Raw genomic sequence first — 12,727 nt, 5'->3', positions numbered from 1 at the left:
GCAAGTCTGTAATCAAATCCACAGTTTCTAATTTCCCAAGTGCATTATTACAGCACCAACGTATACCACATTGTACCGGGCAGAACGATTAAACTGTACATTGCTGAAGTGCAGTTTAATCGCTTCCTCATAACCACACAACAAAATATCATCATTTCAGGCATTCGTAAATGGTTTTACATTAGAAAGTAATGTATACATGACACCGCAGGATATTACAGAGCAGAACAATCTTTCCCACTGGAAAACGTTCTTACGCCACGATCGTACAGCGACGCTGCAGAAAACTGCTTAGTCAGACATTTTACTATGGTAGACATCTTTCAGCTTCATCTCATTGACATCCAATCCCTGCTGCCAGACTTCTTCATCGGGATATTCATCCTTTGCTTTGGAAAGAATAGCAATCTGCTTTTTCTGCAGCTGCTGTCGCGCCTTCCTGTTTTTCGCCCATAATTTTAACAAGAAGTCACGTTTGGCGCCTGTCGTCACTTGTTCGTAGCGCCGTTTAAAATGTCTGCAAATCCCAAGTAAAAGTTAAACATTGCTACAGTTAAATTTCACAATGCAGTCAACTTTGTAGAACCAGAATTTGTAAAAAATGTGACGTGAATTCACTGAGGTTAGAAAAAATCATACTCATGAAACAACTTACAATGCATTTTCAAAAAATATCGTCAAACTGACGAAGCCACTGCTACATGAGTATAAAATTTTTCGAAAAGGCCTTCACCGCATGTTTCTCACAATCACAACTATACCAGCACACAAATGTATTGTGTTACTTTGTGTATAACGGTATTGTGACAATACTAACATACTTTTATGACAGAGTACACTTACAGTATCAAATTGGCTACCCACGGTACAGCAAATTATTTCACGCAAAAATATCCCTAGAAACTATAAAAATAACTGCTCACTTTGCATTCCGCCAGTACGGCATCAGATGCTCCGAATAGGTGTATTCGTATCGCCGACCGAGACCGCTGTACACAGTCCGCTTCGGTGCTTCACCGGTAACACCGACTTCCAGCAGTTTCACGGCGCGATTCCTCTCGTCCACCACTGCCTGCAGATTGCTCATACTCTCCTCCACCTGCAAAAAATATCATTATCAAAATCTGTGCACATCAACAACCGCTGGTTATTCAAATATAATAAAAAAAATCCAGTCGGTCACAGAAACCAGTGTGCGCCGAATTGCACACTGCTTACTTTGTCGATACGCTCGGGATTGGGAAAGAGCTCCACTAACCGCTCGTACTCTGCCTGCATCGTGTACAGCATGTTCCGCTCTTTGTACAAGACTAGCCTGTTCAAAATAATAATGATAGCATGATAAGTATCCGTTGCAAATTAGGATAAAAGTATTTTCTGACAATTATTTCCTATCAAGTTGAAATGACACAATTCTGCAGCATATGCACACAAACTAACGCATGCATTTCAAATGATATAATGTGCATTATTTCAATAATTACTCGTTAACGTCCAATGCGCGACTGATCCATTTGCATCAAACAAAATTTACTGCACTTCGAACCAAAGTTTTAAAAAAACTCACCATAATTTATGCAGATCAGTGTTGCTTTTCAACCGCAAATCATCTTTGGTCCACGAGCGGCCTGTTCAAAAATTTATAACAAACATCTGATAATCAATTCCGAAGCCGTGGATAGTACTTTCACCGTGCACCACAAGCTGCATTAAATATTTTACAACATAGGACAAATCGTGGGGCCCTGAATTTTCCCAACTTTCACAAGACTGGAGCCATTTTCATACCCGAACGGACGTCCCTTGCTCCCCAGTTTTTCTGTTCATCAAAAAACTCCATCAAATCCCATCTTTTCGGTGTAGTGTGAAAACTGCAACAGATAAACAAGCAGATTATGGAAGGAGCAGAGTCAGCAGAGATAAAGCAAATCCAGATAAGCTCTCACTGTCGAAGTGGTGCTCGCGGACTTAGCAGCGGTCCTTTTCCGCTTGAGGAGATCGGGAAACTTGAATCTTTTTGCGATAAAACTGCACAGTTTTCCACCGAGCGAAACAAATTGTTCAGCAAACAACTAATGGCTGAGTGAGGCTTCGTAGAGATAAAAAGTCTCGAACTCAGAAGAGTCATGGTTGCAACATGTATGTTGCGACGAGAAATTACGAGCGGTGAAATGAATCTTTTATGAATCCCTTCAGAGCTCTGTGCTTGCAGAAAAAAATGGACGATACGATTATAAATAGATTATTATTCTCGATAACAATTTATTACGTTAAAACTTCATCGCTTGAACAAATTCGAAAGGAAAATTATCAAAAATACATTTAAATACCATCAGAAACTTTGAAACTGCAAAACTCAGCAAAAGTTCAAGCCCATCGAAAAGAGCAGGAGAAAACTCAGAAAACTGAAAAACGCAAGCAGCTTCTTAGGAAATTCAGCCGCAACAGCTGCCCTCCTGAGCAGGCGGTTTCGATCCTGAGCTGTATAGCGTATACGAATCAAAGTCGTTGTACCACCCCTGTGGGTGGGCGCCACTGAGTCCGTTACCTAACGATGGATAAACCAGCAGCAAATTACTTATGAATCCACGATTTCCTGGATTGTCTTTTTGAATTATTCATCTTTATTGTGCAATGATTTCTATCGGTTGATCTTGTCTGTTGGGTTGGTTTCCAGCGGTTCTACCGTTTATCCCCGAATTTCTGATTAATTTTGAGTACATAATTAGAGTTACTTATTCCGCACTTCAGTTCGCACCGCCAGATACCGAGTGGAACAGGAAGGTACGGTGATGATCATGAGACAGAGGGAGCGCATCTTCCACTCATAATCCATCACACGCTGATTAGACCTCACCGTCCCGGTAATACGCCATATTATTCTTCAGGATTTTTGCCGTCGATCGAGGCATACTCCGTCCGTTTTTCTATGTGATCCTGTGCATAACCGCGTTCCGGATTAACTCGCGTTATCCCACGTCTGTGAAAGGCGTGTATCAGAGAAATTGATTTGGACTTGTCATACGAATCCTGGTTGGCAGCGGTTGTCTTTTCTAATTTAGGTGCGGTAGGCGTTTTTCATTTACATCCGATCTGTGCGACTGCGGTTTTTTTTCAAGGCAGCCTGTATTTGCTTCCTTTAGGATTGTAAGGCTGACAATAGTTTCAAACCGCTCATTATCCAATTGCGCGTGGAGTGATGTGACTCATTGTGTTAATTCAGGTAAGCCGAATTCGGTAATTTACGGGTCAAAAACAGGTAAAAATTTCATAAACTAAAGAACTATTAATTTTTATATTTATTTATTATTTATATTTTTATTGTTCTTTAAAATGTTTTTCCTGTTTTTTCATTTTATGTAATGTTTTTATTAATGAGTGAATCGAAACGAAGGTCGATATGGCGGATATGCTAATAAGTTAATAACTAACTCGGAAAAAAAATTTAATTTTGATACACGTTAAAATCGCGTAATATTATGATTTATCGATTGAAACGTCCGATTATGAGGAAACGTGGCGTTCAAGGTCCGGTGGAACGTCGGTTTTGTAAAATCAGTTAAATGAGAATTACTCGGTGTTGTATACACTCACCGCCACGGCCTGACATGGATGCAGTGTGATTGCTCTGATTTCGCTTGTTTGCAGATCGTGATGGACTGTTGAATAGCATTATGATTGCATCGACCTTTTAACTCCCATGGATTGATGCGGTTTTTGTGCTTGACCGAGCGTCTACATTTTGTATTATTATCTGAAAATTGTGTGCGCTGTCTCGGTTCCCGTGTGGTATGCTGGTGAGAAGAATGGGCCGCAGCAGTAGTAAAGCCAGCGATCGACAGGCACGCGATGACACCAATAATTTCCTGAAGAAAGCCGCTCCCAAGATCGTCATTACGGCCAGTTCGGACGACAGTCCCGATCTGCCAGACATTGTCGACCACGCGAAACCGCTGAGTAAGGAGGCCAGTCGGAAAAAGGACGCCAAGGATGTTGTCCAGTCGGCGCCGCCGGAAGGCGACGTTATTGTCAGTGAACGGCAGGCGCATAAAAACTGGCTGCTGGCGTTGTTTCTACTGATGGTGTACATTGGGTTGGTGGTGATGACGGGCCAGTTGACACGCATTGCCTTCTCGAAGAATGTCTTCAAGTATAAAGCGCCGTTCCTCTTTGTCTGGTGTAAAGTGACACTGCGGGTGCTGGCCTTCCCGTCAGTGCTGCTCATTACCATTCTGATTCGCGCCTGTCGTCGCCAGCCGGTCGCTGTGCAGACCATCTGGAGGCACTGCACCAAGACCCTGCGTAATCATCAGGGCAAGATCACCTTGTGGTTGATCTTGCGGAAATACTTCCCCATGTCCATTTCCATGCTGCTGATGCAGATCGGCTGGGTGGTGGGGATGGTGTACGCGCCCACCTCCATCGTGGCGGCGCTGTGCTCCGGTGCGGTGGCATTTTCCTACGTACTGTCCTGGCTGGTGCTCAAAAACAAGATGCTCCTTGTCAAGGTGAGTCGCAGTTGAGGAAGCGCTTCGGGGTGCGCAGACTGCTGACGGGCGGCCTGCTTGATGTTCCCTTATCTTTGTCACGCTATGCCGGGGTTAATTGGCGGCCGCCTGGTCGGCTTGCGCATTTAGCGGACAGGTGCTCCTTTAATTATCGGCTGCTTTTTCCCGGTTGAACCACATATTTTTAACCCCCGATCGATGTGGCGTTTAAACGCCGCTCTGCATGATATTGATTGTGTAGGCTATTGCAGTGTATTGATGCGCATAACTAGAACTACTTACCAGTGAACAACGGGGTGAAAAGGATGTGCAAATGGGATGAATGAGAATTTGCATGCTTAACGACAATTTGGTATGCTTGGCTTCGTAGGGCATTTTCGTGGTGGTCGCCTTTGCCGGCATCGGCCTGATTGCATATGCAACGAGCGCGACTCCCCAATGTGCACCCCCGGCCAATGCCACAGTGCAGTCCAATATGACCGGAAATGCTGATGTAACTCTACCGTCCACTCCAGCGGGAGAGATGTCCGAAGCGGCGACCACGGTCTACAGCGTGGAGCGTTGCGCCGCCACCTCGCAGATGTACTTGGGTGTCCTGTTCGGTATCTGCGCCGCAGTCTTCTATTCCCTGCACCAGTTGGCATTTAAACTCGCCTATCCGGTGGCCGATTTAGTGCAAGTGTCCTTCATTATGTCCTGCATGTCGCTGATGATATCCATCATGTACTTCCCCGTGCCGTTGTCCATGCACCTGACGGGATTTGAGGAGTGGAAATGGCATGAAATGCCGCTGGGCATCAGTGTGGCCGCCTGGTGCGGATCATACGTCAGCTCCATCTCGTATGCCTACGGGCTGGCGCTGTCCACGCCGTTCTTCATGTCGGTATCGGAAGTGCTCATCGTGGCACTCAACACCGGCATCGATACCGTCGTGCACGCGGAGCCGATGGGATTACTGCAGATTCTCGGGACCGGCCTGGTCGTGCTGGCCTTCCTCTTCATGGTGATGCCCGACGGCTGGCTGTCAGTCAAATTGCGCAATGAACCGCGCCAGTCAGTGGATGGTGCGGCGGAGTTACAGGCGCTACGTCCTCTGCCGGAGAAGGATTGAAAAGACTATGTTTTTTAGTTGTTATGACCTGCAAAGAAGATTCAGTTGTTGTTGTTTTGTGTCCTGTTGATTTGTCCCCGCGTGTTGCGATTGGAAGACGGATTCTGATGTGGTTATTGGTCAAAATGGATTCCGGTGGTGGATCAGGGAAAATGGGATGAATAACGGCGTCCTGTTCTCACGTGCGCCTCCACGCGTTCGGTGGGCTGCCTTTGGCTGCAGTGCGCCACTTCCTCTTTCCTTAATGCAGTGAAATATACCGGTATCTTTCCCGGGGTGATGCACCCTTAATTGGCCACGAAATTATCTATCCTCTTTGTAAAATGTTTCTGATCATCTCTTCTCTCGTATTTCTGGACGCTCTTTTCTGTTACTGTTAACTGTTTTTTATGTGTTTCTCTTAATGTATATCAACTAAAATTAACATTTTATTACTAGCTAGTAGCTGGTCATTAGCAAATAAAAGAGTGGTTGAGACGCCTTCCATGCTGCTGCGTACGAGTGTTGTTATTAGTCTGATATGTTGTGCCTTGGGCAACACGCTTACAACGTTGCGGAGCTCTCAAATGGATCAATTTAAAAAGCTGATCTTGTCGTAAATAATCAAACCCGAAGGAGACAACGAGGGATGACAGGAACGGACAAATTTCGATCGATACGGTCTTTCTCAAACGTGGGTGCATCGCGCAGTAATATTGTCGATCGAACAGCGGTAGAACAATTAATATACCGGCAAGTGGTCTGTAATACCATAAATAAACGCGACTATTTCAACTGCTTGTCGTACAGAATTACCCAGAGAGCACTCAGAGGAGTACAACGACATTAAAAACTGTATGTGCTAATAAACACGATAATCTTATCCATTAAATCGTTACAAAACCGATTCATCTAAGCCCTGAATTACTAATGGTGACAAAAGTGGCTTTTCCCTAATATCGTTATCTAAGCAGTAACACTAGGTCTAGAACACTAGCACGACAATTGTGAAATAAACACTGTTTATTTTTATTGAGAATCGAACAAGATCCAGCGCAGTATTACACCAGTAGCACTATCACGAAGAGATACAATTTTTCACAATTTTAAGGGAGCAATTTTTCACCTCACCCAAAAAAAGGGCTATTTATTCGCCCGCTACTGGAGGGTGGGGGAGTAATATCCCTGATGAAGTCGCACGGGAGGTACGCAATCCCACTTGTGGCAGCATAGCGGCGTTCTGACGACTGCAAAACAGTTCAGGTTGGCGACTTACATGATATATATCAGTAGTGCATCTAAATAACCCTGTACTGGTTGCGTTAGCCGACTGGAATATGACGTTGTGGCTATACACGGTGCTTATGTACCGCGCCAGATTTAGGCACAGTAGCACTGCACACTTACATGAAATTAAGCAGGAATGTGCCCAAAACGCCATGGTTTCCCACTTGTGGAGAAATCGTAGAGAAGTAAAAATGGTATGGAACCATCCCTAACATCCAGTGGCACAGTACTGGCTGCAACTGGAATTCCTGCTCGACCGCCGCAACCAGCTGAAGACGAAGTGCTTCGGCTTCGGCGGGCTGGGTGCGGAGGATGCTTGCCTCCTGCTGTTCTGCAATAAAAAAATGTTTTTAATTTGTGGGACAGTCGCCAACGTAAAAATTTAATTATTTAGCCATTATGACCATGCTACAAATGGCAGAAAAACTTACGGAAAATAATAGCAACTTCTTGGTATTCTAGGTTCTGGGCCTGTGCCATTGTCTAGGGCGTCGGTCCCAAGGAAAGCGAATCTGAGCGATACGTATCTACGTGAGCGAAAATCAAGATCGGAAGAATCGAACAAAATGCAATACTTACTTAAAATGGGAGTTAGCATCGACAGATCGAGCGACGTCCGTATTAAGTGTCCTCTATTAACTTTGCTAATAATCCAGGATCAATGAATCACTCTTTACACCAACGAGCTATGCAAAAGCAGCAACTGCAAGCGGAAAGGAAAAACTGACAAAGGGGGTTAAAAAGCGAATACAGCCAAAGGGATACCAAACTGCAGTCCAGTACTCCAGAAAGTTTAGTTACAGTAAATTTCAATTCTCTACCATACTGTGCTATACTTAACCTTTTTAAATAAAACTACAACCACACCAAAAGATTATAGGAAAAAGAAGACAGGAGAATTATGTAGGAGTTCTTCGTTGCAGTCTTGCAGGTTTCCAACTCAAACGATCCCGAAATAAGACGAAGAAACGGCAGAACTGACAAGCAAAAAGCAGGTTTTACCTAGATTAGAACACCCTGTTCGTGTGCACTGTGCACGGTGCACCCATGCGAAAGCTTTTTCACGTAGTCCTCACCTTGTCTGGGTGCAAATATGCCACGCTTGAGCACTCCCACGGGTGCGAAGTTGTGTGCATCGTGCACAATATGCACTTTCTCAACCAATGTGCCCAGATTCGTAGTCTGGAGTTTTTGAAACAGAACATCTCTTTAGCAATTCAACGTGGTAATGCTGCTTCAGTATTAATGGGGACCGTCGAGAATGTTGTTTCGTTTGACCGTTATTAGATCTTGATATTGTTATCACGCTATTGAAATAAAGTACGGGAGAAATGTGCCCAAAAAAACAGGCTTAATATGGTGCAAACTGCAAAGTAAAGACCATATCGGGACGGAAAATCAGCTGTAAATTGAAATATCGAAATTTTTGCTTTTCAGTACCGCTTTTAGTTTTGTTCCTTTTCATCGTATTTCCCACAACTTGAACATCATAGCTTTAAAATCTTTCTTAATCGTGATTTTGAATTCTGATTTGGTTTACTCGACTTCTGGTGTTTGGTTGGACTCGGACAGTCGGACTGTTGTTTCCTCTCTGCCTGCCAGGACAGTTATCACCCACGCTTATCACGCAACTAGGTAGTCGAAATTGTTGGTAGTGGGACCATCTCAAGAAAAATGAGTTCGCGAAAGAAATCTGGTAAGGTTTTATGCTTGTCGGTGTCTGGGTTTCATTTGTGGCATTTGACAAATCATAAGTGCCACTTATCTGGAAATGATGCAGACCAACGTATTGCAGCACGAGCGAAGGCGCTCACGGAAAGCAAACTTTCAACTCTGCAGCAGTTCTTCCCTGACATCGCAGCGGATGTTATTCAGCTGACGCTTGAAGAGTAAGTTTTAAAATAAGATAAACGTCTTGACAGGTGTACCATGGTTCATGATAGATGATATTACTATTTTTAAAAAATTGTTTTATAATTCGTACCAGCCATGCAGCTCTTAGCAGACCGTAACAGGTATAATAACGTAATTGACGATTACAGGTACTGGTAACAGACTGCATACATTTCGTCATTTTTTCCTTTCATTTTGTATTAGCTGCAAAGGCGACATGCAGAAAACGATGATCATCCTGAAGGAAATGGATGAAGAGCTGCGCAGAACTCTGGTGAAAACCCCGGAAGTTTTGTCATCTGAATTGAGCGAAACAGGCACAGACGTGGAGAGAAATCGTCTTTCTGATCCGAACGAAACGATCGTCCTAGGAGATGGATATAATTGTCTGCCTAACATGCCACAGGCACAAGAGATTACATTATTGGTTGATACGACAGTACCCGACGAAATCCGCTCCACATCGAGCGAACGCAGTGCGCAGTCCGTGAAATTCCAGGCACCGTTGTGGCAGTCGGATAGCAGCTCGTGCGGCAAATCGCAGGTAAAATCTTCAGTCTAAAAGAACTATAAACATTTGTAACTTAATAATATTGAGTACTTCTGAAATTATTAGTATTGGCTATTGTTTTGTAGTTTTTGCTGAAGAGAACGGGCTAGATTTAATACTGCTGTAAATGTTTGTTGTTGTTTATAAATTATAAGCTTTTAAAAATTTTGTAATCTCGGTGCTATGCTGATTGATACTCATTTTTGCGTTTATTAACAACCGTGCAAAGGTAATGATTTTCGTGTTATGGAAGTGCTTCGTTTTTTGCTTTAGAGCACGGATATTGATTATTTGGAGTCGACATCATCTTCGGCGCTGGAAGATTCATCTTCCAGTGGAAGTCGTATGATGGACAAGGAGAACCGGTATTCGCCCTTCGCATGGCCGGCCGATGCGAATCCGACCGGCGAGAATGATGGGTTTACGAGCGAAATCAACCAGCTGAACGACACTGTTTTGGGCGACGAGGCTAGCGATAACAATCTTGCCGGAAACGGTGAAAGCGCATTTTACTCAGCGCCCATGAGTCTGCAGCTGGACAAGGATTTGGCTTGTCGATTGATGATGACTTTTGGACTTATGCAGGTGTCTATCGACACGAACGACAGCAGTAAGTTATTTCCACCGATACGTACTGTCTTATTGTTAGCTGGAAGTGGAAAGATAAGATTTGGGTCGCTACTCGAAAGTGATAAGAATGAAATTAATTATTGATATCGGTGCCGCAGTTCAATTCTGAAATTTATATGGGCTTCTAATTTAGACTATTGTTGCATTGAATTGAAATATTAAGTTGTTGTAACGTTTAATTGGGCAGTTTTTGATAATCTGCACTTTGCTGTATCACTTATCAATGGATAATCTGTTTTATCAATAGATAATCTTACAATCAACTTGGGCATGGAAACTGCGTACAGACTGTATCAGGCGTGGAAAAACACCCAAGAAGCTAACGCGATGCAGGCGGAGATCACAGACAATTCGGGTATGGCGAAATTATGGGATACTTAGAGGCTAAGGTTTCACTATTGTGTTTTCGTTTTTAAGATTAACATTTGGCAAAAGCTCTGCAGGTGCGTATCTGATTTCAATCGTAGCCTGTTGCCGTCTGGGCCTTGCTTCATGCAACGTTCTGATTGAATGATTTGCACAATTTTACGGAGCACTAATTAATTTTAGCTGCGCAGTGTCTTCAGTCTGATTTTCAAACGTCCTTATACAATATCATTTTTGTTTCTTTTGATAAACTCGATGTAGTGGCTTTGTTTCTGTAAGTTTTGTTTGCCTGTTTAGATGCAAGTGTGGCTTGGTGCTTTCGAGCACTGTTTTTAATGTTAAAGTTTGAAGATTTGCCGTTTGACTTTCAGACTGATGAAGTTGTCCGTTCTTGTAAAATTTGACTTTCTGTTGACATTGTTGCAAAATCTGTTTTTGCAGGATTTGGAGCACGAGACGTATGCAGACCAAGATTTGAAAAGCAGGAGTATGAAAGAAATCATGGATGAGACGCTGGCGCTGCAGCTAATGGAGAAGGAATCGGTAATGCTATGCCAAAACATTTCCAGAGAAGCCTGTATGTAGACTTATGCGAACAGGAGTACCGGGGACTGGATGTGGCTTCTGCGTTAATGTACCAGTCGGATGATGGACTGCAGTCGAGATATGCCGGTGTTCTGCTCAAATCTTACAAGTTAGTGAATTCCAGTTTCTTATTCGACTGCTTCTTTGACTGAGCTTGTCGGTTGTATTTGATACCTTATCGTCCGACTCCGCCTTTCCACCGCTGAATTCCAAACCAAAGAACGTCTTTGCCAGCAATTTTCCACAGCGCAGTAAAGATTTGGAAGTTTTGCAAGTACTCGTATGTAAAAACTAAGCTGATCATGTCGAGATACGGTTTATGGACGAATGTATGTCTTGTGAAAAACGAAGGAATGTGCAGAAGCAAAACATGAAATGTACATAAATTAAATGTGTTTTTATTGCAGAAATCACTGGATGATCCACCGGATGGATCTCCCACACGATTTCCCCGACCGAGCAGTGCCGGGAAGGTCATTAACGTGAAGCCGATCGGTAGTAACTCAGCGGAAATTGTTACAAATAAAGGTCCCAGAACTGATCCAGTTGATTACTATGGAAAGCGACAAAAAGCGCTGGAACTGCAGCAAAAAGCTCTGGAGTACGGTGCTAGAGCCGGGAATGCTTACAAAGATCAGAAGCTGGGTGGTGGGGCTGCAGCGTACTATCTGCAAAAGGTACCGCAGTTTCTTTGAATTTTGTATATCAAATAGTCGGCGCCGCTTTTCATGTGTCTGATGTGGACCTGGTTTGATTCACTTCGCACGATTTTGTTATATAACATGATGGTGTTTGTGCATGCCACGTCCCGCGATGATCTTCAGTTCTTTGCTTTTATGCTTACGAGCAAAAAAGTCCTCCAGTGCCGTGCCCACTTCATCCATGCGTAATCCGTGCAGATCGATCTCGCCATCGCTAACATTACTGTTCCGGTCCGCTAAAATATCCATTGACGCTTGGAAATGCGCTTTGTGTTCATGCGCTTGTGAAATAGCCGGCATGGTGTGTCGGAAGTGCGACGGGCTGTGGAAATCTGTTTGAAGAAGCATGACTTGACGTAAGTACCTCGTATTATTCTATCCTTCTAAGTTCTGATTACTTACTGTTCGATTAAGATTATAGTATCGTTATGGTGGGCAGGTGCATTTAGATGGTTTCAAATTTTGAAATCTGTTGTACTCATTGTGCTCCAAGGGTGGATGTTAAAAACCCTTCGGCGACGAATTTCAGTACTTTTTATGTATTCATTTCATAAAAATATATTAGTTCGTAAATTAATCTGGAAGATAATCGTGTCATATTGGTAATCGCCTTTCTTTAATTCGAGATATGTCGAAGGACCGCCAATTGGTACGTTCTACGTGGATAAAGTGCAAAAATTACACGCAAGACCACCGTAGCATATTCCGTGGAGCATTGATAGTTTTTCATAACTCAAATAAAAATTTTGGTTAATGTTAAATGTGCTACTTATAGATTACTATCTATCTATTGAATTCTATTCCGCGATCTAAGAGAGCTAGTAGAAGACTATTTTGCTGTACTTCAGTATAAATCTGAATGTCTCATTAGTATTCTACTTTGTGCACACGAGATGCGTTGAGTATTAGTTTCTTACCTCGACAACCGCGTTGTTTTGGTTTGAAGAGAGTTGTTTATTTTTTTGCGAATTGTTAATGACCCTTGTACTTGTACAGAGTACCGTAACCAAAAGTTCGCTGTCAACCTGTACTTTTGTGTTCTTATTAGATTTGGTGTATCTTGGCTGCTGTTTGACACCTCCAGATTAATAAAAATAAATATGCACTACTCGAGTAG

At 43.2% G+C, this 12,727-nt stretch overlaps 3 protein-coding genes and 1 long non-coding RNA gene across 14 annotated transcripts; 2 read left to right on the top strand and 2 right to left on the bottom strand.

Moving 5' to 3' along the window:
- Positions 1–98: 98 nt before the first annotated feature.
- On the bottom strand, positions 99–2,366 carry LOC129594199 (39S ribosomal protein L47, mitochondrial-like). The gene is made up of 6 exons (XM_055490807.1): positions 1,947–2,366; positions 1,789–1,871; positions 1,568–1,628; positions 1,219–1,315; positions 924–1,099; positions 99–517 (listed from the first exon to the last, which is right to left on the bottom strand). The coding sequence occupies exons 1-6, from the start codon at positions 2,126–2,128 to the stop codon at positions 292–294; spliced, it is 825 nt and encodes a 274-aa protein (XP_055346782.1). The 5' UTR covers positions 2,129–2,366; the 3' UTR covers positions 99–291.
- Positions 2,367–2,573: 207 nt separating this feature from the next.
- LOC129594080 (uncharacterized) lies at positions 2,574–6,093 on the top strand. Of its 3 annotated transcripts, XM_055490641.1 has the most exons (5): positions 2,574–2,784; positions 2,889–3,062; positions 3,144–3,223; positions 3,649–4,508; positions 4,879–6,093. In XM_055490641.1, exons 4-5 carry the CDS (start codon positions 3,792–3,794, stop codon positions 5,617–5,619), a joined length of 1,458 nt encoding a protein of 485 aa, XP_055346616.1. In that variant the 5' UTR covers positions 2,574–2,784; positions 2,889–3,062; positions 3,144–3,223; positions 3,649–3,791; the 3' UTR covers positions 5,620–6,093. The 3 variants fall into 3 exon arrangements, with proteins under 3 accessions (XP_055346616.1, XP_055346614.1, XP_055346615.1); XM_055490639.1 differs by having other exon boundaries at positions 2,574–3,062; XM_055490640.1 differs by having other exon boundaries at positions 2,574–3,223.
- A 520-nt stretch (positions 6,094–6,613) lies between these two features.
- Positions 6,614–7,861, bottom strand: LOC129594215 (uncharacterized). The gene is made up of 5 exons (XR_008691174.1): positions 7,727–7,861; positions 7,465–7,588; positions 7,317–7,397; positions 7,006–7,216; positions 6,614–6,845 (listed from the first exon to the last, which is right to left on the bottom strand). It is a non-coding gene; the product is annotated as an uncharacterized LOC129594215 (long non-coding RNA).
- A 221-nt stretch (positions 7,862–8,082) lies between these two features.
- On the top strand, positions 8,083–12,718 carry LOC129594063 (uncharacterized). Of its 9 annotated transcripts, none has more exons than XM_055490615.1 (10): positions 8,083–8,581; positions 8,666–8,774; positions 8,983–9,322; positions 9,602–9,938; positions 10,206–10,313; positions 10,766–10,867; positions 10,924–11,183; positions 11,317–11,586; positions 11,734–11,966; positions 12,248–12,718. In XM_055490615.1, exons 1-6 carry the CDS (start codon positions 8,560–8,562, stop codon positions 10,831–10,833), a joined length of 984 nt encoding a protein of 327 aa, XP_055346590.1. In that variant the 5' UTR covers positions 8,083–8,559; the 3' UTR covers positions 10,834–10,867; positions 10,924–11,183; positions 11,317–11,586; positions 11,734–11,966; positions 12,248–12,718. The 9 variants fall into 9 exon arrangements, with proteins under 9 accessions (XP_055346590.1, XP_055346589.1, XP_055346595.1 ...); XM_055490614.1 differs by having other exon boundaries at positions 12,237–12,718; XM_055490620.1 differs by adding an exon at positions 10,376–10,401 and having other exon boundaries at positions 11,734–12,718.
- Positions 12,719–12,727: the final 9 nt, after the last annotated feature.

Source organism: Paramacrobiotus metropolitanus, unplaced genomic scaffold (assembly GCF_019649055.1).
Source record: "Paramacrobiotus metropolitanus isolate TYO unplaced genomic scaffold, Prichtersi_v1.0 Parri_scaffold0000066, whole genome shotgun sequence".
NCBI classification, from domain to species: Eukaryota; Metazoa; Tardigrada; class Eutardigrada; order Parachela; family Macrobiotidae; genus Paramacrobiotus; species Paramacrobiotus metropolitanus.
Note: the sequence above shows the minus strand (reverse complement) of the source record. Positions and strands in the feature narration are given on the sequence as shown.